Genomic DNA, 27,928 nt, shown 5'->3' on the forward strand with positions numbered 1-27,928 from the left:
AAAAAAATAATAATAAATTAAGGTTCGAAAAAAAAAACACAAAACACCCCACAAAACAAAATCATTAACACTGACGGAGTCATGAATGTGGTCTAAAGAGGCGAGAGATGGATGGACCAGCCCCCAGCCTGGGAATGTCTGACACACACCGTCCTCTGCCCCAAGCCCTAGCCGGGCCCCCTGTCACACACACATTCTCTCCACAAAGTACAAAATATATATTTTAAAAAAACCTCAACACAACCGAGCATCCTGCGAGGGCCCTGGGGAAGCAAGGGTTTGGCCCCCGGGGGCCGCGGGCAGGGCCTGCGGAAGGCACTGGAAGATGGGGAACAGCTTTGGGCCGCTCCCAGCTGAGTGTGCCGTCTGTCCTCTTCTCGTGAGTGGGTGGGGCTTGAGGTACCCTGTTCCCGTGGCCACTCACCTCCCGAGACAGCGAAAGGGAGGTTTGGAAATGTCCCACGTGTATGTCCCAAGGCCTTGGCGGGCTCCTGCCCAGGGTCCTGGGACCACGGCGGTGCCTGCTAAGTGCTTGGCTGCTGTCCTTTGTGGGCGAAGCACCCCCGGCCCGGGATCCCTGAGCATCTCCCCAGTTCAGTTCAGGCCAAGGCGTCCTCTAGACACCCGCCCTGCCCCCCAGCAGAGGCCTCAGGGTGGCGTCCGTAAGAAACGGCTGGAAATAAATAAGGTCCCTAGTGCCAGGCGCAGGGCTGGCAGGGCGGCCACTGCTTCTTCAAGTATTCTGGGCCGAGGGGGGCGCGAGGCCCTGTCGGAGCTCAGATGGGGATCCCCACTGTGTTCACTTGCTCCTTGAGTCCCAGCAGGCTGTAGGCGATGCGCTTCTGGTGGCCGGGCAGCCGCACCCCAATCTTCTTGATGTCACTGTGGGCGGGAAGGAGAGAGGGCGGGTCAGGGGCTGGGAGAGGTGGGCAGCTGTGGGAGGGGGGCTGCGAAGGGGGGAGAAGAAGGGATCTTGGGGACCTGGCGGGGCAGAGGCCCGACGGAAGGATCTACATCCTGAAAGCATGCTGACTTGGACAAAAATAAAAAAAACGACAGAAAAGCCAACTCGGTGACGTTTTTTTTTCTTTAAATCAAATCTGCAGGATCATCTGTGAAGTACTACTAGTAGGTGCTCTTTTCACGCTCCTTTGGTAGATTGGAGAACCGAGGCTCAGAGAGGTAAAGTGACTCGCCCAAAGTCACACAGCTAGGAGGCGGAAGAGCTGGGAACCAAACCAGCTCTGAACATTGCATTCCCTCCCCCACCTCGGGTCTGTCCCGAGTGTCCCCAGCTAAGGCCTCCTGCCCAGGCAGCACTGATGCCATCCCCAGGGGCAGGGACGCTCCAAGGCTGCTGCTCCAAGGTCTCTCCCCAGCCCCCACCTAATTGCACCCCACTCCCTCCAAGTCCTCACTGCTGCCAACTGACCAAGGAAATACTTGCTGAGGGACCACCAAGGGTGAACGCCCTGCTGGTCTCTGACAGGAGCGGCTTACGGGTCACCCGAGGCAGGTATTTCTCCTTCGGGACCCTCAATTTCCCACGGGTAAAATGAAATAACAGTGTCCAACTGGAGGTGGGAGACCCCGAAACCGGGGGCGGGGGGCGGGAGAAGGCGGCATGGGTACCAGATAGAAAGGTGTGCCCAGGAGCCCACAGTCCCCCTCCCCGACAGCCCTTCCCATGCAACCTCCATCCCCTTGTAAAACCACTTATGCTCCCGAGCCCCGGAGCAGGACGGTTCTTGCTCACCCTGGGAGTTTTCTCCTCCGCCGTCCTCACCCACCAGCCCAAACCCATGAAAACACCCAGGTTTTTATGGGCCGTCTCCTGGCTGTAACTGGAGCTAATTATATGGTGCAAGTTCCTATTTGCAATTCCGAGACGTGACTTTCCCACTGGCTCTGGGAACCCTCAGAGGAGTGCTGAGCAGGGAGGGCAGACCCAGGTGGGGGGGGGGAGGGTGGCTCAGGGACTGGCGGCTCCCACTGCAGCAGGAAGGCCAGGAGTCAGACATCTGGGAGGACTTCCTCCCCTTTTACCCTACTGTGCACCAGGCGTGTCATATGCATGGTACCCATGCAGTCCCCACAGCGGGGAACCAAAAACCGAGACTCAGAGACGAAACCTAATTTGACCAAGGTCTCCTGCTAGGAAGTGGCAAATGTGGGACTTGAGCCCCGGTGTGACGGCGGAGCCCACGCTTGGGACCCTGCAGCTGCCTGGTAACAGGAGACACCCCGGGACCCGTCTCCTCTCTCCACATCTCTGTGTCTCCCTCCGGTCAGTCTGTGCTCCCCTGGCTCCCGTTTCTAACCTAAACAGCTGAGGGGTGTTACAAAGAAGAGCTGTTTTCCCCACCCCTGTAGGTTCCACAGTGTGGCTCCCGGGGAAACATCTGCACCGCCGGGGAGAGGCAGGGTCCTGGGCCACCTCCAGACTCCCTGGCCTCGCAGCTCTGCCGTGGGGCCGGGAGCCTGCATTTTGGCGGCCCTCAGAGACCCTGGTGTGTGGTTTAAAAACCCGGGGTTTGCTTTTAGTCCATCTCATCGGGCAGCAGCGGTAGCCATTGCTCCCGCCCAAGTCGATAAGAAGCAGAAAGGTTCCGGAAAGTCGGCCAAGACAGACAGAGACCAGAGAACAAATCTGGGGCAAAGCCAAAAAGAAGACGTGGGCCAAGGGCAAAGTTCGGGACAAGCTCAATAACCTAGTCTTGTTTGACAAAGCCACCTCTGACAAACTCAGTAGGGAAGTTCCCGACTATCAGCTATGACCCAGCTGCTGTCTCTGAGACGGAGACCCCAGTTCCTTGGCCAGGGAAGCCCTGCAGGCTCCTCAGTGCAGGATTCACTAAACTAGTTCCAAGCACAGAGCTCAAGTAATGTACCCCAGAAACTCCAGGAGTGGGGATGCCCCAGCTGCTGGGGAAGATGCAGGAACAACAGGTCCCACCAGCTAGACATTTTGAAAAATAAAGCTTTATTAAATTTAAAAAAAGAGCCCTGGCCGGTTTGGCTCAGTGGATAGAGCATCGACCTGCGGACTGAGGGGTCCCGGGTTTGATTCTGGCCAGGGGCATGTGCCTGGGTTGCAGGCTCTATCCACGGTGGGGGGCATGCAGGAGGCAGCTGGTCAATGATTCTCTCTCATCATTGATGTTTCTATCTCTCTATCCCTCTCCCTTCCTCTCTAACATCAATAAAAATATATTAAAAATAAATAAATAAAGTAAAATAAAAAAAGAACCAGTGAGGCATGAGCCCCCTCATCCCCATGCCCTCCTGAGGTCTAGGATAAGCCTGGTACACAGTAGGTCCTCAAGGAGTGTCTGATGAATGGACGGATGGATGGATGGATGGATGGATGGATGAATGGATGAATGGATGAATGCTTCAGTGGATGCTGATTCACTGCCCAGGCTGCCTTGGGCCTGTCTCCCGCAATGGTGTATGGTTCAGGTGACAGGGTGGGAGCTGAGGTTGCTTCCGAGGCCCGTCTAGGAGGCAAAAGCCCTGGGCTGGGAGGCAGGAGGCCAAACTCCAGTCCAGGACTCCACCCAAGCCTTGGGCCGTCCTGTCCTGTCTTTGGGCCTCAGTTTCTTTACATGTAAATGGGAGGCTCTGATTAGATGCTTCTGAGCCCCCTGCCCCAGCCCATTCTCTTTCAATACCAAGCCCCCAGGCCCCCCTGCCTCCTCTCCTAACCAGACACACCAGCTCCTGTTTCCTTCTCGGGATCCAGGGCAGTCACTCCCATCGCCGGGACGAGGACACACAGGGCCGAGGCCACCTTTTTCCTGAGCCCTCGCAATGCCAGCCCTGGCCCTGGGGAATTCAGAGGCCGCACCTCCCCAGGAAACACCTACTACGTGCCGCCTGGACCCGAGGAGCGGGGAATGAGAGACGGCCTCGTCATCCATGCAGCAGACATCCCATCCGCGCCAGGCCTAGGCTGAGGGCACGTAAGACCCTCACAGGACGCTGTGTGCAGCAGCCTCAGACACTGGACAGGGCCTTTTGTGAGGATGAACATTTTTCTGGGGTGCAAAACCACCACCTCATTAGCTCCTCAAAACCATTTAGAGCCACTGGTCTAGCTGGAAACTCAGTGGCTCCCAAATAACAACGCGCCGAGGGCTCAAGCTGAGGAAAGGCGGCCACCGTGGGACCACGGGGAACGTGCAGCCAGCCCCTTGGGACAGACAGGCCTAGGAGGCAGGGAGGCCAAAGGACCGGGGACGACCTGAGGCCTAAATCCAGACCCCATGGAGAAAGAGCGGAATTCTCCCGAGACCCGCTCAGAGCTTCCCCCTGGGACCCACGCATGTGCAGACACAGCCTTCAGGCTGAGAAAGTGCTTGCGATCCCCGTCTATCTCCTTTATTTGAAGTAAAGAAGGAGGCAGCGGTGCTGTGAGTCACGCAGACCCCAGCTCTGAGCACCGACGGGTTGGTGGGAGGGGGAAGGAGCGTGGAATGACTTCCTGCCTTTATCCAGGCCTTTTCAAAACACAGCACACACGCACACACACACACACAGCCTCCGTCCATCCAAGATAGCCGTGTCCCGGCTCGTGGGAAAGGAATTGGCCGAGGAGCACCCCGGGCTATTTCGGGAAGCCTTTGAGAGCATGTTTCCTGTAAGCACTTCTCTTGCCCTCAGCCCTGCTCCCCCAGAAGAGAAGCTGTGCTGTCCTCTGTCCTCGGGGGGAGCCCCTGGAGCAAAGGGGGCTGTTCCAGGTTCCCAGGGAAAAGGCGGGGACCCAGGGACCCGGGTATCTGCCCACGGACTGGAGTGGAAAGCAAAGGAATAGAGAGGATTGAGCCCTTACTGTGCACCAGGCATGTCATATGCATGGTACCCATGCAGTCCCCACTGTGAGGAACCGAGACTCAAAGACGAAACCTAATTTGACCAAGGTCTCCTGCTAGGAAGTGGCAAATGTGGGACTTGAGCCCCGGTGTGACGGCGGAGCCCAAGCTTGGGACCCTGCAGCTGGCTGGCAACAGGAGACACCCCGGGACCCGTCTCCTCTCTCCACATCTCCACGTCTCCCTCCGGTCAGTCTGTCCTCCCCTGGCTCCCATCCCCAGCCGTCCCCTGGGATGGGCCACGGCCTGGTCGGGGAGGCCTTGATTAGCAGTTTGGAAGCCCAGCTGAGCGGTTTTCAGAGGATCTGGAGAATGTTCATGCACAGGCCCAAATCCCAGAACCTCTGTGACCCTGAACCGTGAGAGGCTGGGGTCATCCCCTCCATGTGGTTCCCAAAACCTCCTAGCCCCAGCGCCCATTCCTGCCGTGACCTTGAACCCTGTACAAGTGCGGCTGTTGGAGGACATCACACTATTTTTAGAAGCACAAAAGGCGAAGAGGATAGTGTCTTCTCCCTCCGGGGTGGGAGGAGGTATCCCTGCCAAGGCCCTGCCGGGAAAGGTCCCCGATGCTGGAGCTGGGAGGAGAGCTGAGCTCCCACAGGACAGGCTGACGGAGGGCAGAAGCAGGGCTGGGCGAGGGGAACTGGCACTCTTTGCCAGGCTGGACCAAGGGCTGACAGTCACCATGTGGGGAGAGGTGCCCCCATCACAGTCACCATGTGGGAGGAGCTGGCCCGGGCCCATTCTCCTGGGCATCAGCCAGGGTGTCCGAGGGCTCTGCCCGTTTCTTCTTGGCATCCTGGAGAGGAAGGCTGCCCCTAACTGGCTGTGACCCCAGGCAAGCGTTGCAACCTCTGGGCCCCAGTTTCCTCATTTGTAAAACGGGGAAGTGATAATGGCATCTATTCCAAAGGCAAACGGAACTCCATCAGCAATGGCGATGAAGGGAAGTCACTCTCTTCCCAGAGTCCCGGCTATGAACGGTGTGACTTGAAGTAAGCCGCATAATCTCGGAGCCTCAGTTCCTCCACTGATGACCTCCATGGTCCCTGAGCTCTGGACCCGGACTGACATCCTAACTCTGCCCCTAGCGGCTGCAGGACCCTGGACAGGTCACTGCACTTCTCTGCACCCACTTCTCACCTGTCCAGTGAGAACACGGACAGGCCCCACCTGCCGAGTTAGCACGAGGACTGATTCCAGGTAGCAGAGGCCTGATCCCAGGTGCTCGTGCACAGAGCCGGCCCACAGGCTCCCTCGAGAAATGCTCCTGTTCATGTGACCATTACTCTCCCACTCTGGGAAAAAGGCGCCGGAAGAAGAGGGAGCCAAGCAGAGCTGCTGGCTGCCGGCCTGGTTCTGCCCTTCCTCCCCAAAGCAGAGGGAGAGAGAAGAGAGGAGGGTGGAGAGGAGAGAGGAAGGGTGGTGGAACCAGGGGCAGGAGGCGGCGGGCGGCACGGGCAGGGCCCAAACTCACTCGTTGGTCATCTGCACCACCTTCTCGATGGCCGTGTAGCCGGCCGCCAGGAAGTGCTCTGTGTACTGCTGCATCTTGATGGACTCGAGCCACTCGGACACCGTGCGGAAGGGCACCCCCTCGGAGCCGCTGGTGCTGGGCAGCCGGATGGACACTCTGCAACAGGAGCACCCACCCTCGGGTCAGGGCTGCACACCCAGCCCGCCCTAGGCCCTGAGCCTGTGGCTCCCTAACCTGGGCAATTCACCCAGCTGCCCCGGGCCTCAGTTTCCTCTCCTGGGCATCGGGAAAGCCAAGTCAGGTGGGCTCAGGGAGGCAGCCTGGCATGCTGGGAACTCTCAGTGTTTGAAGCTTACCGCTGCCCCCTCTGCCCCTCCTGACAAAGCCACCACCAATAACCACAAAATAGCGAAACCTTAACAGCGAGACTCAGGTTCCTAGCGTCACAGTCCCAGCCTGGCCACGTGCCCGCACGTAAGATACTTAATTGCCCTTCCCAGTTCCTCATCTACAAAACGGGGAGGATTCTAGGACCCAGCTGTAGGTTGTTTAAATGAGTTAAAACATGTCAGGGCTGAGAGCAGTGCCCGGCACACTTGCCACATGTGTTGATGGCTTTCATCAGTGTGACCCACGCCAGCCCCCGTCCGGTCTAAGTAAAGCCGTGCGTGGCTCTGAGCCCTCGCCCACTGGCCTTGGCGGGCCACTGCGCTGAAGTGGCTCGGGAGTAAAGCTGGGGGCTGCCACGGGTGGAGGGCACGGGACTCACCGGGGGTCAAAGTCGGCCAGGGTCTTGAGGGAGTCGGGAGCGCGGATGAGCTTGTCCAGGATGCTGACGATGTCGGCGAACTTGGGGCGGCGGGCGCGCTCCTGCTGCCAGCACTGCATCATGAGCTGGTAGATGGCGGAGGGGCACTCCATGGGCGTGGGCAGCCGGAAGCCGTCGTTGATGGCTTTCATCACCTGGTGGGGCAGGAGAGGCAAGACGGTCAGGGTGCCTTCACAGCCCTCACCCCCACGCAGGTCCCTGGGGAGCGCCGGTACGTGGAGGTGGGCAGAGGAGGAACGAACGGGGAGTCCCAGAAACAGACAGCACGGGCCTTCTTTCTTGAGTGGACACACAGCCTTCAGAGCTGGACAAACAGCAGGTGTCCAGGGGCTGTCTCCACACTTCCCTGGAGGAAGGGACTCTGCCCCTGGTCCCTCACAGGCAGCAGCCATGCTGTGAGCCCTGCAGCCAGCCTCCCTCCAGTCCCTGGACATCTATATAAGCTGCGCCCCACCCCCCTTCGCCCAGACAAGCATGTCAAACTCGAGGCATGCGGCCCACCAGCCGCAAATTTGACATGGTTGGCCTAGAGCACTCCTCGCCTCCGTGTGTTCGCCTGGCTACCTTACTGTGTTTTGTCTCAGCAGAGATGTGACCTCCTCTGAGAAGCCTTCCAGGCCTTCAGGCCAGGTGAGGCATCAGGCATGTGCACACACACCCATGTGCACACACACATGAATGTACATGCAGATACACACCCACAAACATGCACACACACCACTAACTGGTTTCCTTGTCTTTCCACTGACTGTACTAAGGGACTGGATCTGGAACCCAGCACCAGGCCTGGCACACAGTAGGCCCTCAATAAACCTAATTGAACAAACCCACGAGTGGTCTGTACCAGATGAAGATTGGCACCCAAATCTCTTCCCTGCCCAGCCTTGGGGTTCAGGAATGAGTAGAGTTTAAGTTCAGGTCCAGGGCAGGCCGGGCTGGGTCGGATGAGGGGGCCTACCTCGTGGTTTGACAGCTCCCAGTAGGGCCGCTCGCCATACGTCATCACCTCCCACATGACGATGCCGTAACTCCACACGTCGCTGGCCGAGGTAAACTTGCGGTAGGAGATGGCCTCCGGGGCTGTCCAGCGGATGGGGATCTTGCCACCCTGTAGGGGACCCAGGCCCAGTCACCACTGTCCTCGCTGATCGGCCTCAGGACTATTGCAGCCAGGCCAGATTGTGCAGGCAGGGCCCCTCCTCCGTGCTCCCTACAGGTGCTCTTGCCTCCTGAGGCCCGTGCCCCAGGTGTGCAGGTGCGAGGACCCCACCGCGAGGCAAAGGCTGCTGCCCCCTCACGCCGTGGACCCCAGTGGCGACAGCCCCCTGGCACTCACACTGGTGGTGTAGGTGGCCTCGGGGTCGTCCTCCAGCACGCGGGACAAGCCGAAGTCGGACACCTTGCAGACCAGGTTGCTGTTGACGAGGATGTTGCGGGCGGCCAGGTCGCGGTGGACGTAGTTCATGTTGGCCAGGTACTTCATGCCGGCCGCGATGCCCCGCAGCATGCCCACCAGCTGCAGCACGCAGAACTCGCCATCCTTCTCCTGCCAGAGCACAGGCCTCAGCCACCAGCCGACCCGGGGCCCAGCAGGGCACCCCCAAGCCTGCCGCCGAGGGTCCCGGCCCACCCCAGTTCACATACGTACCCGAAGAAACTTGTCCAGGGCCCCGTTCTCCATGTATTCAGTGATGATCATCATGGGCTTGTCTGCAGGGGGTGGGCACAGGTGTAAGGGGATAGCACAGATGGGGGGGCTGGGCACAGATGGAGGAGTGGTGGGTACAGCTAGGGACAGAGCCCCTGTATGATAGCCTTGGTGGGCAGCCCTCTCCAGCCCCCTGTAGGTCAGGCCCCCAAGGGTCCCCCCTCCTCCCCGCACTGGTGACAAGCCTCACATTTGGAGACGACGCCCTCCAGGCGGATGATGTTGTGGTGGCCGAACTGGCCCATGATGCTGGCCTCGCTGAGGAAGTCCACCCGCTGCTTCTCTGTGTAGCCGGCTTTCAGCGTCTTGATGGCCACAGGCACCTCCTTCTTCCCCGACGCCTTCAGCGTCCCCTTGTACACCTCCCCAAACTCTCCTGCAGGCAGGCAAGGCGGGGGGAGCACCCAAGTCAGCCGGGACCGGGCGCTCCCAGCCCGCACCAGGCCCCTCGCAGGCGTGCCAGCCTCACCTGCTCCGATCACCTTCTGCCGCGTGACACAGGACGGGTGGATCTCGGTGGTGAACTTGAGCACGGCCTGGTTGGGGTCCTCGTAAGTGTGGGGGTCTACGTATGTCTTCAAGGGCTTCAGTTGTTCTGGAAGGGGGGGGGAGGGGATGGTCACGGACAGGCCAGGGAGAGTGCCTGGGAAGGGTTGCCCTCAAGGAGGAAGGAGAAGCTACAGGACCAGGGGCCAGGAGGCCGGGACCAGGCCATGGGACATGGAGCTTCTGGCTCAGCCCGGGGAGCCCTGGGAGTGCCCGGGCTGCGGGCTGAGATGGGGCAGGGGGCCTGCGGGACAGGGGGAGGGGCACGGAGGGGGTGGCATCTCACCCGACTTGGAGAAGTAAACATCCTCCGAGGACTGGCGGGCCCGCTGGTTCTTCCTCCTGAGAACCCACAGGAACCCAACACAGGGGTCAGCGGCTGCTCCGGCCAGGAGCCCCCTGACCCCGCGGTGGCCCCGAGTGGGGACTACGTGTGCTCCGCGCCCTGCTCTGCGGGCAGAGGGCGGAGGGAAGGCTGGGGCGGGGCAGACAGGAAGCGACAAGTGGGCTCACTCCTTGGGACCTGGGCCCAGTCACGGCCAAAAGGAGGGCTTTCCTCCTTAATGCTCCCTGGCGCTTCCTGCCTGCGTGTCCAGAGGAAGTGTGGACACACCGTTAATGACAAGGGCAGAGATGATGACCGCCGTGTCCCAGGCCCGCACGGCGTGCCAGGCGCCGTGCTGAGCACTTCGTAGCTCATTGCATCTTCACCCCCGCCAGCCGCAGGGAGAGATCACTATCAGCCCATTTTCCAGACAGGAAACCGAGGCCCCCACCCCTCTGTGTCCCACGACGAACCTGCGATGGATGAAGAAGCCGATTCCTGCCAGCACCAGGAGCAAGACGATGCCCACGACCACTGCGCCAATCACCGCCATGTTGGCAGATCCTTCCATGGCTGTTGGGGAGACCAGCTGATGATAAGGAAGCCCCCCGCAACTCCACACCCCATTGCACCCCCCCTTAGGGACCCAGAACACATGCTGGGTGTTTTTATTTGTGATGGGCAATAAAAGGCCGTCCCCCGGGAATACAGCAGGCACTCCCAGGTGTGGGACTCCTCCTACGATGCAGGATTTGACCTGGGTCTGCCAATACCAGAGCTCAGATCCTTCCTTCTGCTTTGAACGAATGTCGCTGGGTCCCCTCCCCCAGCTCCCAGTTCAGCCCCCTCCCCAGGCCGTCAACCCACACGGGGCTGTCCTAGAATCAGGCTGACCAGAAGGGTGGATTTCTGAGTTTGTTGACCCATTTCCTCCTCTCAGGATGTCCTAGCTGCTCCATTTCAGGGCCCTGGCCTGGCTCACGCCCCGGTCCCCGACTCACACAGCGTCTGGAACTCGTGCACCTTGCTGCCGGCCCCCTGGCCCTCCTGTGTCAGCGCCTGCACTTGCACCAGGTAGGTGGTGTCCGGAGCCAGGTCGTCCAGGGTCACAGAGAAGTCCTCGGTGCGGCGCACATTGTAGCTGTTGGAGTCGCCCTGGGGGTGGGCAGCGGGTGCAGAGGCAGACGGTGAGGGCAGGCAGGGGCATCAGCTCAGCCCAGAGACCACCCTGCTAAGCTCACTTATGCAGCAAACTCAATGCTCTCCTTACGGAGGTGGAAACTGAGGCTCAGAGAAGTCAAGTGGCTCGCTCAAGGTCACAGCCAGCAAATGCATGACCCGGACTCAAACCCAGGTCTGCTTGATCCCCAAGACCTGGATTTTCCCCCAACTATCTCGTCTGGGAATTCCAGAACACTGTGTCTCCCCTCCCCCAAATCTCTGCTGTGCTGTCCTGGGACAGGTGACTCAGGCAGAGCCCAGACCTCAGTTTCCCCATCTGCAGAATGGAGCTTCCTCAGGCGGCTGTGCCGTGTGGTGAGTATCTATGACACCCCTCCCTGGCCCTCTGCAAGTTACCTTCTTGCGGTAGGTGACCTCGTACTTCCACACGCGGCTCTGCTGTGGCACAGGGATGCTCCAGGACACGCTCAGCGAGGTGGTGCCCCGGCCCTCCAGCTTCACTTTGGGGGGCTCTGGGCAGAACAGCAGGTGGGGGAGGGGTGTGATGAGCCACCCAGGGGTGGGGGGCAAGTATCCCCAGACCCAGATCCATCCACAGCCCAAGCTCTTTAAACGCCCCCCTGGGATTCTTAACTTCCAGCTCTAAGCACAGAGCCCGAGGCCCCGGCCCCACACAGCTAGCCCCTCAGAAGAGCCCTGAGAGCACTTATGAGTGCATAAATAATAAAAACAACGTCACAGCCAACTCCTGCTCTCGCCTTCCTATGGACCGGGCACTGTTCTAAGAGCTTTACATAGAAGAATTTATTACACCCTCTCAATAGCCCTGTCACCCATTTTACAGGCGAGGAAACCGAGGCTCAGAAAGGTTAGGTAACTTGCCCACAGTCACCGAGCTGGGAAGTGACTCCAGAGGCTGTGCTTTTAACTACTTGCTGCTGCTCTCTCTCCGGTCCTCCACCTGGGCGACAGCCACCACCGCCGGGCCCTCACCTGTCTGGTTGATGCTGACGCTGGCGGTGCGGAAGCTGCGGCTGGCCACCAGGTCCGAGACGCCGTTGCGGGCCTCCACGGCAAAGGTGTAGTTCATGTGGGGCTCCAGGTCGCTGACTGTCACGCTGGTGCGGGTCAGCTTATTCGGGAACTCGGAGTAGCGCACGCTGGCCTCGCAGGGCCTGCACTCGCCCGACTCGGGCAGGCACTGTTCGCAGGTGACCTTGTAGGTGATGTCTTCGCGGCCCCCGTTGTCCAGGGGCGCCTTCCAGCGCAGCTCCACTTTGGCACCCATGCCCACGGCCGTGAGGTAGCTTGGGGCAGAGGGCGGGCCTGCACAGAGGGCAGAGGGCAGAGCTCGAACCCAGGTAGCCCTGGACATGTCAACCACCAGGCCCTGGCCACCTGTCAGCCTCCCGGACCCGCTGCAAACTCACCGGTGCAGGGCATCGACAGCGAGTCCTGCGGCGCCCGGAAGTAGCCTTCCTCACACTCGCAGTACGTGGCCCCCTCGGAGGACGGCAGGGTGTGTGCGGGGCACTCCAAACAGGGACTCTCGGACACCTCCGATTTGAAGAATCCAGACGAGCAGGCTGGTGGGCACAGGGACAGACATCGGTCAGGTCAACCCGTTCCCACGGCAACGACCTTTCCACTCCCTGGCCATGGGACCCCGGCAAGTCGCTATGGACCTATTTTCTCATTGTAAAATGTCTTGTGATGTGAAAGCGCATGGCAAGCACCTACCTCACGCTGGACACTCAGGAAATACCTCCTCTGCAGGCTCCAAACCTGTGCCTCACTCCCCACTGGCTCTTGCAAGAAGCGCCATGCCCCTGAGCGCGGCATTCAAGGCCCACGTCTCACCTCTCACCCTTCAGCTTCCTTAGAGCCCTCTCTCACACCTGCTCAGCACCGGACCGAGCATGCTGTACCTCCTTTCATCTGTGCAAACCAGCCTGGCGGGTCCCCACCGGGACGTCGGGCTGCCCCGGGCAATAACTGCGTCTTCTTCACTGTTTGTTTTGATGACTATCACCACCACCACCTCAGCGGGGCGGCCAGGCACACCAGCTCAGGGTGCCACCCTGCAGGTGCTCCCCCCACGCCCAGATCCGACCGTCTTTCCGCTCTAGGGCTGGCCGGCCAGAAAGCAGGCAAGGCCAGGCCCCCAGCATTTTCTCTGCGTCCGTTTGCAGGCCCGAGTCATTTCCGCCCTCACAAAGGCAGCCAGGAAGCCGTGCTTCCTCCCCCGGTTGGTGGGTCCTGTCCTGGCAAGGCCGGCGAGGGGCTCAGGCACCTGACTCCCAAGCCTTTTTTCTCACACGGGCCTATCCTGCCCCTGCCCCAAGCCCCTTCCCGGCCCCACAGGCAGGAAGCTGCCCAGACACAAGGCCCACTGTGCGGGGCTGCCCAGGGCTTGAAGTGGCCAGAGTGGAGAGGGGTCACCCGAGGGACATCTTCCAGAGCCCTCCTTCGGCTTAATCTGTGATCGAACACTCACTGACCCTGGGGTGGGCAAGGGCCCGAGGTGTGACAAAGCCCCTGACCTCAGGGAGCAGGAGCATGTGACAGTGTCTGCCATAAAGGAGTGGGCAAAGGGCTAAGGGGGTGGGAACAACCTTGGCCAGAGGTCTGAGGAGTCATGGAGGAGATATTTCAGCTGGGGTTTAAAGGCTGAGTAGGAGTTTGGTAGGGCAGAAATATCGGGAGGAGTTAGGGGTGAGAAACGGCAAGACTAACGGAACGCATGAGTGGCTCTGTGGGCACAAATGGTGGGGGGCATCAGGCAATAAAGGCTGGGAGGTCTCCAGGAACCAGAATGAGAAAGGCCTTTAATGCCAGGCCAAGGAGCTGGGGCCTTATCCTAAGGGCCATGAGACCATTGAAGGTTTGATGTGGAGAATAATGGCGCAGTCAGATCTGCACTGTCAAAGTCTCCCTCCTGTCCTGTACCCTGTGTGAGCAGAGGTGGGAGCGGGACAGGGGTCAGGGGAGAGGACTCAAAGAACACCCAGTTCCTTACGGCCTTGGACAATGACTTCCTGTTAACGACTCTTCTTACAGGGGGGCCCTGGGGACCGTCCCAGCAGCCTCTCTCACCCCCTCCGCTGGTCCTGCCCGGTCAGAACCTCAGCAACGTGCTGTAGGAAAGGGGACCTGTCCAGGACAGAGGGGGCCTGGAGCCCCAATACCAAACACTGACCGTTGATTAAACAACGACTGGGCCAAGCGCTTGACATTCACTTAGTCCTCACGGAAAGCCTGTTAAACTTGGGCACTGCCACCACTCACTTCGCTTTGGAGGCGGGGAAATGGCTGTGCAGAGAGGCCAGACAACTTGCCCAAGTTCAGCAAGCTCCTGAGACACAAAAACAAAACCTAAGCCCAGCATGCTGGACTTGGAGCCCCTCTCCTTTCCCACGAGCATCTCAATTCGGAGCGAAGAGGGATCAATGTTCTGGGACAAGCCCAAGGCGGAGATGGCCTGCATCAACAGCCAGAGCACCCCAAGACTGACTTCAGAGCCACTGGGAAAGGGGGTGGGGTGGGGGGTCCTAACACAGGTCTTCTCACACTGGGCACATTTATGTCCTATGGGAAGAGAAGGGTGGAATCAAACCCAGGGTGGGGTGGCCGAAGTCTCCTCCAAGTGTCCTACTGTACTTGAGAAATCCCTGGGTATTATGCATTCATCCTCATGTCTCATAGAAGACAAAAATAGCTCTCTCCTCTCCCGAATCTTCCAGAAAAATGGGACTCCAGAAAGCTGGGCCGTGTTTATCCTGGGATTTCAATTCCCCCAGATGCTCGGACTTGTCTGCCCGGGGTCTACCCCCTGGGCGAGTGGTGCTGCAGGAGGTCTCGTCCCAGCAGGGTGGGGTGCTCAAGGGGCTCCTGGAATCTCAATCGCACCTTTCCAGTCCCGGCTCTCAGGCTGCGGCGGGGACCGAGAGCCTCCACAGCGCGGGCTTGGTTCTGCTTAAGGCTTTAGAGCCACCTGCAAACCCCCCACAACACCCCCACTCCACAACCACGTGGCTGCGCCCCAGCCCCCCCAGCCCTATGCCAAGAGGAGGAAGTGGGGGAAGAGTCGGGTTCCATTCTCTGGCCCCAGAGCCTGGGGGTGGCCCGCCTGCTGGCGGCAGGAAAGAGGGAATTTGGAGAGATTTCCGCTGCGGATGTGCCAGATAACAGAGTGGAGAGGCAGCATCCACGGGGCATGTGCTTGCCTGACGAGAATGTGCTGCCCCCCTCCTCCAACCACAGCACTCCGAGGGGCTCTCCCCGGGGCCACGCCAGAGCGTGCCAGGGCGCAGGGGCCTCAGAGTTCATGGGTAGGGCACCCGCAAGCTCCTGTGTCTTCCTCACTTGGCCTGACTGGATTTCCTGGCATTCTGGGCAGGCAAGCGGTGGAGGGGACAGGGGGTCGCACCCTGGGTGTTCACACACACTCAGACACAGGCACATACCAAAATCCTCACTGTCCCTTAGCCAACCGGCAAATTCTTCTGCATCCTTCAATAGCCCAGCTTGGCTCTTACGGAGCTCCTCTACACAGCCCTTCCACACTGCCCGATGCCTGGCTCCCTTCTTGCCCCGTGAGGGCATCTGTTACTCAATCTTATATTTACCAAACAGACATCGAGCACTTCCCTCACTGGCACAACGCTGGGTGCTGGGATACGACGGCGAGAGAGATAAACACCATTTCTGCTCCAGGGGAATTCACAGCCTGGCTGCAATGCTCCGGCCGAAATTACTTCTGCACATGTTAGGAGCCTCTATGAGACTGGCAGCTCCTGGAGAGCAGGAAGGGAGTCCAATTATCTGTGTCTGAGGGCCCAGCAGAGGGGCTGGCACGCAGTAGGCGCTTAGCTACTATTTGTGGGCTGGCTGGCTGGCTGGATAGATGAATGAATGAATGAATGAATGAATGAATGAGTGAGTAAATGGCAAAACCTACAATGTGCACATTAAACACACGCTCTAGGACCAAGGAGTGAGCAGTGTTTCAATGCCCAGGGAGACCCTGTGGGGATGGCGTGCCAGGGCATCCACCTGCCTACCTGCCTGGCACACACCTGGCTTTGGCACACCTGTGGAGATCTCCTCGGGCCCCACTCACCTGGCAGGCCTGTATCACTCTGAGCAGGGGAACTGGGGCACGGTGGCTGCACCCTGGGCTGTACCCCAGTTTTTCCAGTTCCCGATACCCGCCCCTCAGGTGGCAGCGTGGGGTGACTCAGGGACAGACGCCCTCTGGCGTGACGCAAATCCAGCCCCTGGCAGAGCTCCTCTCCTCGGGCCCAGCCACCTCTCCGGCCAGTGGTGGGGAGGTCACAGGGTCAGGAGGTCACAGCAGCAATTCACCTGGGGCCCGTCAGCTCCTCAAGCCGTGCCCAGCTGGCGTGCAGCACCTCCGCCCAGAAAGCAGAGTGTGGGCTTGGTCTCCTGCCCTCACAGGCAGCCAGCGGCAACCAGTCACTGACCCAGCAAATGAGGGGAACGGAGAGCTCCGGGCCCCGGGCTTCTCGCTCCCCAGCACGCCCTGTGGTCCCCACAGAAGCAGGGGTCCCCCATGACCCCAATTGCTGCCCGCAAGGTGATTGCTGCCAGCACCTTGCCGCTTTCACACACATGCTCTGGGGGATTATCTTGGGGGCATTCCTCCACCAAGCCATGATAAGCGAGGCTCCCTCCACCCCCAGCCTCCCAGCTTCCTGCTCTCTCCCCACCACCAGCCTTTTATCTTCTGTTTGCTTTCCCTCACCTCCTTCCTTCCTTCCTTCCGTTCTGGGGACCCACTCACCTCCGGTGAGGGAGGGAGGGGCCCCCCCAAGGAGCTGCCAGCACCTGAATTTGCCCCAGTGTGAGCTGAAGGTGGAGCAGACAGGGTATGGGGGTGGGGGGGAAGGCCAAGGGCAACTCCACAGAACTGAGGCCCGGTGGCCCCCAGGGCCCCCAGCCATGTCCTGACAAAGCAGGGCTCCTGCCAAGGCCCAGGGCCACTGGCCTATGACCCACCTCAACCAGAGCCTCTCGTGCCCAGGGGATGCCTCCCTTCAGCTATGGACCCTGGACGAGGCTGGGGCCACTCGGGATGCCAGCGCTAGGACCCTGCTCCTCGGCACATGGTGAGGTCCCACGGTCAACAGTCTGGCAGAGCAGCCCAGGTTCTCAGACTGAGCCACAGCACCAAGTCACAGGAGGTAGACCCTGGTCACTGAGGCCCAGAGGGGACTCACCAAGGTCACCCAGTTATAGATGGAAGGACACTGACCAGGGGCAACTGGGGACAATGTACTGCCCTCCTCATTCTAGGCCCCAGCTCTTTGGGTCACTGTTTCCATTCTCTGGGCCTCAGTGTCCTCCTCTGTCACGTGGGAATAACATCCTCAGCCCCTCTGGGCTGTTAGTGAAGATGGAAGAAAACCTTGCTTATGAAATGCTTAGCATGGTGTCTGGCATGGGGTGTCCCTATGAACAGGAACAGAGAAACTAAGGTAGAGAGGGGACATTCCCAAGGCCCTGAGCCCCTTAAGGGAGCAGGAGTCTCCAAGGAGGGAATTCCCAAACCCCCACCTCCAGCCCTGGCCTCCCAGCTGCCGGGCTGAGGCTCTGGCCAAAGCCGCTGGCCACCTGCTCACCTGGCCAGCAGTCCCCTGGCCGAGGCGCCAGCCAGGGGCCCGCCAGCTCGGTGGCCAATGCCAGCACAGGAAGCGGAGCCGAGAGGGAGACAAAGCCGCCCCAAGGGAGATGACGGTCAGCCTGAGTGACTCCACTGTCCTCCAGGCGGGGCCGGGGGCGGGGGTGCCGGAGTGAAGCTGGCTCATTCCTGACATAGCTCACGGGAGTTCTCCGGGCAGAGTGCCCACCTGTCCAACTCCGCACCTGGGCGGTGCCTCCCTCCCGCTGTCCGTTTAACCCTTTCCTGAGCTCGGAGCTTCCTGGGGAAAGAACCCTGAGGAGAACCAAACTTTGGGAATAACCTGGTCCAGGTGCTAGGTGACCTCGGGGTACCCACGCCCCTTTTCTGGGCACAGTTTGTCATCAATACAAGCCCCAATGGGAGAATCCAGGGCAACAGGGTTCTCCCATCAGGAACAGGGTGGGCAGACGCTACACCTCCCTCAATTTCTCCCTCAACACGCGCAGTCAACACCCCCCTGATCACCCCACCTCCTGCACGAGGACCTGCCATCCTGGGGTTGCCCTGAGAGCTGGTCCAAGGCCAAGAGCTGAGTCAGGGATTCCAAAGGAACTGGTCATTTCCCGCCCCGTTTCCTGATCCATCCTCTAGCCTGGATGCCGCTGCGCCGCCTGGATTCAAATCCTGATGCAGCCACATCTCCGCTGTGTGGCTCTAGGCAAGTCTCTGAGCCTCAAATCCCTGTCTGTTAAATGGGATGGCAGAGCCCGGCTGGTGTGGCTCAGTGGTTGAGCGTCGACCTATGAACCAGGAGGTCACAGTTCAATTCCCAGTCAGGATACATGCCCTAGGTTGCAGGCTTGGTCGCCAGTGTAGGGGGCAGGCAGGAGGCAGCCAATCAATGATTCTCTCTCATCACTGATGTTTCTATCCCCCTCTCCCTCTCCCTTCCTCTCTGAAATCAATTAAAAAATATATTTTTTTAAAAAAGGAACGGCAGGAAGGTGGTGTGAACTCAGCAAGAGCGTCCGGATAAAGTGCTTGCCTCGCTGGTGCCTGCCCTTGGAGGGCACTTGTCGGTGAAAGGTACTGTTATTCTCTCCATCGGCATCACGGTCAGGGGCTGCTGGGAAAAGCCTGGAGGGACACAGGGAAGCCAGGCTGGAGGCTCACAGCCACAGAGAGGGCCCCTGAGCACTGCAGGGAATTTTGGTAGAAGGATCCCGAGGAGGGAAAAGCAGGCAACAGGTGGCAGACAGTTGAGAGGGTCCCACCGGCGGAGTCAAAGATTTCGCCCTCGGAAACCAGTCCTCCCTACCAGGGGCTTGCTAGCTCTTCACAAACAAAGCCTGCCAGAACCCTGACCCCCCCCCACCTCCGGCGGAGGGAAGGCTGCCCTGCTTGCTGGAGACCCCCCCACCCCAGTCCCAACCGTCCACTTATCTCTCCAGGGCCTGAATCACCAGCCTGTGGAAAGTTTTCAGCTGCCCCTCACCCCCACCCCCGCATTCCTGTGTGAGGATGTCATGTGGGAGGAGTCGCTCAACCCACTGGGCTGCCTCAGCCCCCCCACCCCCACCCCCTCGTCATTGTCTGAAACTGGGAGTGTGCACTTGAGGTCACCTAAATCAGGGGCCGCCCCACTCAGCAGAGGGGAGCTGGGAGGACAACGGGGCGGTAAGAACGGCCAGGACAGAGACTGCAGCACAGGCTGACGGCCTGAGAGGCTCTTGGGGAACTTCCCGTCCAGGGTTTTGCGGACTGCGTTAGGCAAGGTTCTGAGGATTTGTTTTAGGAGGCAAGGGGGGCCTATCAGAAAGGGCTTCAGGCTCCTCCAGCACGTCAACCCACTTCACAGGCTGTAGGACCCATGGCTAAACACCAAGGATCAAGTCAGCGGTAACACGTGAACTTCGCATTTTATTGACACGGAAGGCCAGAGATGAATAGAGATTTACCCAAGGTCACCCAGTGGGTATGTGCAACTGCATGGACTAAATCCCCAATTTCTCAACACCCCGCTTACCTTAGCAAAGAAGCTCCCAGAAAAAGGGGATGAGCTGGCCTTCCAAAGGTCGGCCTGCATTCCACAAATGCCCTGCCCCACAGCCGTTTCCAGAAAAAAAAAATCACCCACTGGAAAAAGTCCATGTTGCTGCAGCGATTTCCGCTGTCACAGGCCCTGGCGGTGCCAAGCCGCAGCCTCCCCACGTGAGCTCACCCAATGCCCAGAGAGTCTGATTTCATTGGCCCCCTCTCTGGTTTGATTTGTCATCAGTAGAAGCCCCTATGAGAGCATCTGGGTCTATGGCCCGTGGAGGGTCAGGTGAGGAGAGGGGGCACACAGATCCTATATCTTCCTTCCACCTTTTCCCCAACACAGGCATTTTTCAAAAGCTCCCAGATAATTTTTCTGGGAAGCCAGGGGATGTGAATCCTGAGTCCAATTCACTTACCTCCATGTACGAAAAAGGAGCTCAAGGCCCAGAGAGGTTAAGTGACTTGACTGAGGTCACACAGTGAGTTAACAGAGATGGAACTAGTTCCTGGGAACTAGTTCCAGATGTCCACAGTGCTGGTATATATGGAGTAGATACCCAAGATATTCTTGTGGGATGAATCAAAAATAACAATCACACTTAAAAGCACTTATGTGTCAGACACTGACCTAATCAGTTTATGAGCATTAAGTCATTTAATTATCATAACAACTCTACAAGATGGGCACTATGATCCTCTCCACTTTACAGGTGAGAAAGCACAGGCACCGAGAGGTTAAGGAATGGGCTTCGAGTCACAGAGCTAAATAGAGAGCTGGGATTTGAAGCCAGGCATTCCTGACCCGGAGTCCTTGCTTGTAACCTCCATACTAGACTCCATTCATTCATTTCACAATTCATTCGTTCTCAATGAAGTAAAAAACCTGAAGTCTAGGAAGGCTCTGCGGTTTCCACGAAGAGAACCACATCCGCGCAGGGATGACCTTACCAAGATCCCACAGTGCTGGGAACACAGGCTCCACCCCAGAACCCCCAGCCCCAGCCACGCCTGCCCCATTACTCACCCTGGCAGGCGTCCTCCACCTTCTCGTAGCCCTCCTGGCACAGGCACTGACCGATGGGCACCAGCCACTCGCCGTCGACTGCACAGTGCATGCGTGGCTCTTCGCCCCCAGGGGGAACCACAGCGTGGTCCACACACGTGCCGGCCACGGTGGCCAGGGAGGGCGCGTCGGAGCCGGCGATGGTCTCGGGGAAGCGAGCCAGGCCCTGCAGCAGCTCGGGGCACTTCTTGTAGTAGACGCGGACGGAGAGCAGCGCCACGCAGGCGCCGATGTCCTGGAAGGCCAGGTAGAAGCCCTTGCGGGTGAGCGGCCCCACGGAGCGCTCCTCCACGTTCAGCTTCACGTGGCGCGCCTCGAAGTCGCTGCTGACGGTGATCTCGTCGGGCGCGATGGTATCGATCTTGGTGAACTGGCGCTTCTGGAAGTTGGTGCCGTAGTCCACATCCGACTCGGCGTAGTAGAGGTTGAAGGTCTCCTTGCAGGAGCTGGCGCCCCCGGGGAAGCTGTTGCAGTCACGCACGGTGAACTTGAGCTCGATGAAGATTCGCTCGGCCTCGCCGCGATACACCCAGTTGGTGCGCAGCCAGTTGTCCTGGTCGCCGGCCACCACGTTGCACACGGAGTACATGTAGATGGGCGTGTCCTCCATGATGATCTGCATCAGATCCCACTGTGGGGGCCAACAAGTTAGTGTGGAAACTGAGGCCCAGAGGCAATGCCCAGGTGGCAGCCCTGGGCACCAGGAAGACACGTTTCCGTTCTCGCTATCCTCATTCTACAGGGAAGGAAACTGAGGCCCAGAGAGGTGCTTTGTGTCACCCCCGCACACGAGAAGTACCGAGTGAGCCGGGAGTTGTCCCTGTTGTTTCTGATCCCCATGTCAGGGTGCTGAACCTCTGTATTAGACTGTGAGCTGGGGTGGAGCACTGAAGCTCTCCAAGCCTCCAAGCCTCCATCTGTAGACTGGGGACAAGATCTAGCCCACAGAATTGGTGTCGGGTAAATGACAGAATGTCTACAAACTGCTGAGCACACTGCCTGGCAGGGTAAGATGAAAGAGCTGTCATACAACCGCTGGTGTCATCAGCATTATTATCATCGTCGTCATTATTATTCTTCACTGTGTGCACGTGTGAGCGGCAGGGGAAGAGGCTAAGCCAGAAACAATGGGTGATCTCCCATCATTTAGGTTTTGGCTTTGGGACAGACGAGCGCATCTTCTTCCCTCCTCAGAACAGAGCTTGGCCTCCTCCAGGAAGACTTCCCAGGTTGGACCAAGGTTGGGCCACGTGCCCCTCTCTGGCTCCCAGTCTCATGTCTCCTGTGTCGAAGTACTTGGCACCTACGTGGTAACACCTACGTCTGGCTCCCACACTAGATTCTGAGCTCCTCGGGGTAGGGACTGGGGCTAATGCATTTCTGTATGCACAGGGCCTACCTGGAACAGAGTAGGTACTCAGGAAAGTATTTGTTGAATGAATGAGTGCATGAATGAATGAAAGCAGAGGGGCTGAGGAAAGAAGCGTGGGCCGCACTGTGTGACAAAATCCAAGGCCTCCAATGCCCTTGGGCCTCGGTTTCCCACTCAGTATAATGACTGGGTTAGATGAAATGATCTGAGATGCCTCCCAGCTGGACATTCCAGGATCCAGGAAATCCGCTAGAGTGACCATCCAGGCCTCCTCGAAGCTAAGGGGACCAGGGACAAGCACCTAGCTCACGCAGGTCTTTCCAGCGTGGAAGCTGTCCCAACTAGCCCCCTGGAGACACACTTCTCCATGGCTCAGGGCCCCAGGACAAACTCAGCAAGGGCCCATTGTACAGCAGGGCAAACTGAGGCCCAGTGAGCAGCAATAGCTTCCTCAAGACCACATGGTAGTGACGCACAAAGCTGGAGAAAGGACCCCAGCATCTTGCCCTCCAGACTGGGTCATCACAGGCCAGGGCAGAGGGGAGACAACTTGGATGGGGATGAGGCAAAACAAACTCAGCCCCGAGCAGGAAGGGGGAGCAACAGCTCGGGGAGCAGAAAGGAACTTGATCCTTTTCCCAGGCAGGGGCTGCGGGCACCTGGGAGCCACTGTTCCCTGTCTCTCCCTCACCCGCACCTCCTGGGCTGGGACCTGGAAGACAGGGGGAGCCTTTAACCCCTTCCCCTCCCAAGATAGTCCCCCTGACCACCAGCCCTGGGGGTATCCAAGCCCAGGGTGGCTGCCACCACCCCTCCCAGCCTTAGGCTAAAGGGAACTCCCAAGGGTCCCCGCTCTGCCAGGGCCTTCAGCTGTCTCCCCGCTCTTTCCACCTTTCAGGTCCCTCCCTCCCACCTTCTAACCCCCAGCCCACCCTGGGGTGTCTACCTGTAAGCTGGTGTGAGAAGCAGGCCACTAAGTATGAACCCTGGCTGAGCTGTTCGATCTAGACCGGCCTCATCCTCCCTGGGTCTCAGCGCCCCCATTCCCACGCCCCCACCGGACCCCGAAGGCTTACCCCTTTGCCATACGGGTGCGTGAGCCAGCCGAGTTCCCCGTTAGCTGCAGCAAAGTCCAGCAAAACAACTGGAAGAGACAGGAGAGGAGGCCAGTAAGCTTGGGGGTATCTTTGGGGGTCAGGCCATGGTGGGAAAGGTCAGAGTCCTCCAGGAACCCCAAGAGTCCTTGTCGGCTTCTTCTTTAGCCCAGAGAGAGACCCCACTGTACAGGGTCACCATATCCATGAGACCCGTCCCTCAACACATAGGGAAACAGAGGCCCAGGGGAGGGACGGGACCCAGTCAAAGCTACACAGCGGGTTGGGTGAGGACAAGGCCTCCTGTCTCGTAGGCCACGACTCCAGCCACGCCACCCTCGCAGTCAGCCTCCAGCTGGGCAGAGCAGGACACAGCTTAGCCCGGCGGGGAGACAGCAGCTGGGCAGAGCTGGGGCTGTCAGGGCTGAGCTGTTAAGTGACACCACGCTGCCCTGTCTGCTTCCTGGGACAAGGCCTCTGGACAGCACTTCACAGGCACGTGGTATCTATTCCTGCCCCATCCTCAACCCCACCAAACCACATGGCACACATATATGTTCACACATATGTGCACACACGTCTCGCGGTCCTGCAAGGAGAGAGGGCTGTTAACAGGTGGGAACGGAGGGGGAGTGGAGGGGGGAGTGGAGGGGACACAGGGAGTGGAGGGGGAACCGGTAGGGGGTGTCTGGAAACCGATCTTCCCACCACAAAAGCCACAGAGCAGGCGGGATAAAGCCCTGAACCCACGGGGCCTCGAGGAGGGGCCCAAAGATACACACAGCTGGCGGGGTCCCCTCTTTAGGAAAGTCGCTCCCGCTGCCCTGTCCCTCGTCCCCTGGCCACTGCCCTGCAGAGGTGCCTGTGGGACCAGGGATGGAAACCCTGGCAGGGGACTTCCAGGCCCAGAGGGACCAGGTTCCACGACCACGCTGGCCCCAGAGGGGTATCTGGAGCCTGAGGGAGGGACTCACCGCCAGGGGCTTCCCTACATCCAGCCCTGCCCTTGGGCAGCTCCCACCCATCCACCCTGGCTCTCTGCCAGGCTCAATGGCTACAGCCAAGACCCAATGGGTGCTGCTCCTCCTCCATTTCCAAGGAAAGCCCGGGTAGCTGCCAACAGGTGCCACCCACCCTGGAGGGCAAGGAGATTGGGGAAACTGAGGCATGGGACCTAGGACAGGTCCAAAATTCAGAGGGTAAAGCCCTAAGGTGAGAGGTAAGAGACCAAGTACCCGTTCCTTTGGGCCCTGGAGCATGAGGAATAGGACCTCAAGAAGCAGCACCGCTCGGGGCCAGGACCTGGGAGAAGGGCTCCGAGGGCGGAACTCCAGGCAGCAGGGAACAGAGAGGGGCCTGGTTCAGAGATGGGGGCTGCGGGTGGGCCAAGCCAGGGACCTGACAAGTCTTCGAATCCCTTCCCCAAGGTAAGACTGCCGGCTCCCCCGGGTGTGAGGCACTGCCGTCTGACCGAAGGCCAGGGCCACCTCTCTCGAGGGAGAGCCCAGCAGCCCAGACAGGGGCGAGGGAATATGAGGTGGTACCTGCCCCAAGACCATGAGGGGAGGGGAGGGGGGCTGGAGGGTGGATGGGGCAGGGATTTGTTCAGACATGCCCAGGGCCCAGGCTTGGAAAATTCACTAACTCCTCTAGCAAATGGAATGTTTGGGCTACACAGGAAGAAATCTGGAGGTTCCTGGCTGCAGCTGGGGGGGAGGTGTGTGTGTGTCGGTGGGGGGGGCCTGGTGCGCCAGGACAATGGTGAGTGCACACCCGCCTCCACAGACAGGTAGGAAGCCGCAGTCCATGCCAAGGGAGGGGGCTCATGACTCCCAGGCTCTGAAGGGTTCATCTGAGACAGCGGGAACCCCACAACCCCTGCCAGAGTGGGGTTCCCCTTCCAACCCTCAGGCCTGGCTCTGGAAGTATCACAGGTCTCAATCTGAGAAGGAAAAAAGCCTTCACACAGGAAGGAGCCCCCTCCCGGGAAATTCCCTCGAACCGATCACCAGGAACAGGAGCCCAGCCCCGGCTGTCCCTCCACCCTGCTCTTCCAGGGCCCGAGGCACCTGCTTCCCTGGAAGGGGGGCGGGGGCTGGGAGCCCCTCCGCTGCCCCCAAAGGCTCCACGGAGAGGCCTGGGCTGGGCGGGGCTCACCCAGGAGCCCTGGGTCCCTTGCTCCACCGCCAGGAAAACCTCCTCCAACTTAAGTTCCAGCATCAGTGTCACCCTCGCAGGTCCCAAGGCAATACTACCCCTCACTCCCCTACTGTCACCTCCCTGTTCCCCATCTCTCTGCAACCAAGACTGGTTAAAGGGGGGGGGGGGGGGAGCCTCAAGAGACTCTATGTGTGGTGGTGGGGGGTGGGGAGGGTGAGGGGTGAGGGGAATGAAGAAAAAAGGGAAGGAGATAGAGCTGAGCTCTTACAGAATCAAGAAGCCAAGGGCTTTCCAGGCCTCCTGAGCACTCTCAGGCCTTTTCCCATCAGCACCTCAAGCCAGCAACCCCTGCACCCCTGCCCAGCTATTCCCACTTCCCAGGAAAATCCACCATGAAACCACAAGGCAAGGGGCCCCGAGCTCTGGCAGCCCAAGAAGCCAGATGCTCAGATCTGACCCTCGCTGTGCACAGGGCCCTGTCTGGTGAGGGCTTGGCCCTGCCTCAGTTTCCCCTGTGGTAAAGATCCGATGTCTTCTGAGAATCTAGCAGGTTCCATCTGAGTCTCCAAACACAGCATGGCCCCTCTACCCACGGGGAGGGGGGCGAGAAGGAAGAATGTAACTGAGCAGCAGCCCGGGTTACGGGAGAAAGGGACATGTGTGTCCTCCTCTCACCCTCAACTCACCCCTAGGCAGATCCACCACATCAGCCTGAATCCCAAAAACGTAACAAACTAGCAGCTGCCATCTGGGCCATCGTCCCTCCCCCAACCCCACCCCACCCCACCCCAAGGCTCAACTCCCTACGGGAGTCGTTCAAAGGGACTCCAGGAGCCTACAGATAAATAGTCCCCCATCCCAAGACTCTGCCATGCACGCGCTTTTCCTCCCCCATCCCAGGGAAGTCACCTAGGCTGGGGAGGGCTCCACGTGGGAACGCGGGGACAAGGCCGCTGCAGGATAACAATCACCCAGCGGCGTCAGTGCAGCCTAATCCCCCAGCCCCCACGGGCAGCCTTTGAAAAGGGGCTGTAGTGATTCCAGCTGTCTCTCCCCTTCTCTCCAACCACAGTCCCCAAGGAAGGGGGAGGACCAAAAGCTGAGGGGGTGGGGGTATCGAGGGCCGCAGAAATCCCTGCCATCCATTCCTCCTGCGAGTTGGAGCCGGCCGCCTTGGCTGGCCCAGAGACTGGGACAGAATGCCACCCCCCGAGAGCTCCAGCTCCAGCGTCAGCTCCCAACACGCAGGAGCAAAACCTCCGACCTCCGTTTGGGAGGCGGAAAACGAAGGCAAGGCTCAAGGAAACTTCTCAACCGGCCAGGGCTTCCTCCGCACTTCCCCCTGGTGGAGCCCGCGGAAGCCTCTGCCCAGGCCGGCGCAGAAAGCTCGCCCGCACCACTGGGAGCTGAGCCGGCCCCTGCTGGGTGGACAGGAAGGTCCTGGGCCACGGGCAGGAGCCCCCATCCTCTCCCCGACCCTAGCTGGGGAGCAACGCCCCCATCCACACACTCCCCCCGGCCAGGGCAGCCTGTGGGCCCCCTCACCAAGTGCGGCGCAAGGAGCGCCGGGGCGGGGGTGGGTGATTCAGTCCCCAGCCTCGGTGCCCGGACTCCCTGGTGGCCCTGGGGTGACGGGTCCACACCTCGAGGCCGCGCCCCCACCTGCCGCATTTCCCCGTTCTGAGTCACCCCTGGCTTGCTCAGAACGCTTGACTTTGGGACTTCCTGTCGGCAGTGGCGGCTGCGAACCTGTACCCCGCGCCTGGGAGTGCGCCTGGGAGTGCGGGGTGGGAAGGAGGAAAGGCTACGCGTGGGCAGACTGACCCGAAACTCCCCTCATGCTCTCTTCCCAGAATGGAGGCAGGAAGGGGGGGTGGGGGTGTGTGTGGAGAAAAATCTAGGGAGCAGGGACTTCGGCAGTGTGCTCCCCGCCAGCCCAGGAGCCCCCTCCCCAAAATGAGGGGCCTTCACAGAAATGCCTTCTCCGCAAAATCGGAGCAAACGGGTTAGTGAATTCAGATCACCAAGAAGCTGAGTCCGCGCACAGAAAGCCCTTCCGACACCCCATTTCCCCAAGGGACCCCCCGCGCCCCGGCCGGGATGCGTTCCTGAATCGGCGCCGGGGCTGCAACCGCGTGGCCCGCGTCTCGTTCCCTTCTCCGCGGCCTCCGAGCCCCGCGCTCCCGGGCCGCTACCGCTCAGCTTCTAAAACCCCGGGTGTGGGAGGGGGGGGTCCCAGGTTTGTCCCAGTCGCGGCCCGCGCGCCTCCCAACCCCAGCGCTCCGGGGCTGGGCGGCGCCAGGTCGGTTTCCAAAGTTGCGCGCGGCGAAGCGCACGGAGCTCGAGGAGGCGCCGAGGTTTGGGACGCCGGCAGCCCGGGCTGGGGCGGGCAGGGGCAGCCGCCGCGCACACACACTCACCTTCCTTGCCCTGCGCCGCGGTGGCGACCAGCATGCAGCCCCACAGCAGGGCGAGGCAGGTACGGGGCCTCCGACGCTCCATGCCACGCTCCTTGCTCTCGGCCTGATCCCTGCCCGGCTCCCGCACGCCCGCAAGCCGGCTTCGGTGTTCCGCTCCCGCCCGCTGCCCGCGCGCAACTTCAGCACCTC

General features: G+C 59.9%; 1 protein-coding gene across 2 annotated transcripts; it reads right to left on the minus strand.

Moving 5' to 3' along the window:
- Positions 1-40: 40 nt before the first annotated feature.
- Positions 41-27,928, minus strand: EPHA2 (EPH receptor A2). 2 transcript variants are annotated; one of them, XM_008148176.3, is made up of 17 exons: positions 27,740-27,928; positions 23,142-23,209; positions 20,655-21,324; positions 12,375-12,530; positions 11,938-12,270; positions 11,341-11,456; positions 10,764-10,917; positions 10,236-10,335; positions 9,724-9,779; positions 9,361-9,486; positions 9,082-9,267; positions 8,832-8,893; positions 8,520-8,729; positions 8,142-8,291; positions 7,124-7,317; positions 6,355-6,510; positions 41-882 (listed from the first exon to the last, which is right to left on the minus strand). In XM_008148176.3, exons 1-17 carry the CDS (start codon positions 27,819-27,821, stop codon positions 777-779), a joined length of 2,925 nt encoding a protein of 974 aa, XP_008146398.2. In that variant the 5' UTR covers positions 27,822-27,928; the 3' UTR covers positions 41-776. The 2 variants fall into 2 exon arrangements, with proteins under 2 accessions (XP_008146398.2, XP_028011341.2); XM_028155540.2 differs by lacking the exon at positions 6,355-6,510.

Source organism: Eptesicus fuscus, chromosome 9, assembly GCF_027574615.1.
Source record: "Eptesicus fuscus isolate TK198812 chromosome 9, DD_ASM_mEF_20220401, whole genome shotgun sequence".
NCBI lineage: Eukaryota > Metazoa > Chordata > Mammalia > Chiroptera > Vespertilionidae > Eptesicus > Eptesicus fuscus.

What these genes read in the sequence shown, in the direction of transcription:
- EPHA2 (XM_008148176.3), bottom strand. Translation starts at nt 27,821, where the DNA reads ATGGAGCGTCGGAGGCCCCGTACCTGCCTCGCCCTGCTGTGGGGCTGC. An exon ending in AGGTCACCTACCGCAAGAAG is followed by an intron (nt 10,918 to 11,340) that starts GTAACTTGCAGA and finishes GCCCACCCCCAG; the next exon opens with GGCGACTCCAACAGCTACAA. An exon ending in GTGGTGCAGATGACCAACGA is followed by an intron (nt 883 to 6,354) that starts GTGAGTTTGGGC and finishes TCCCGCCCACAG; the next exon opens with TGACATCAAGAAGATTGGGG.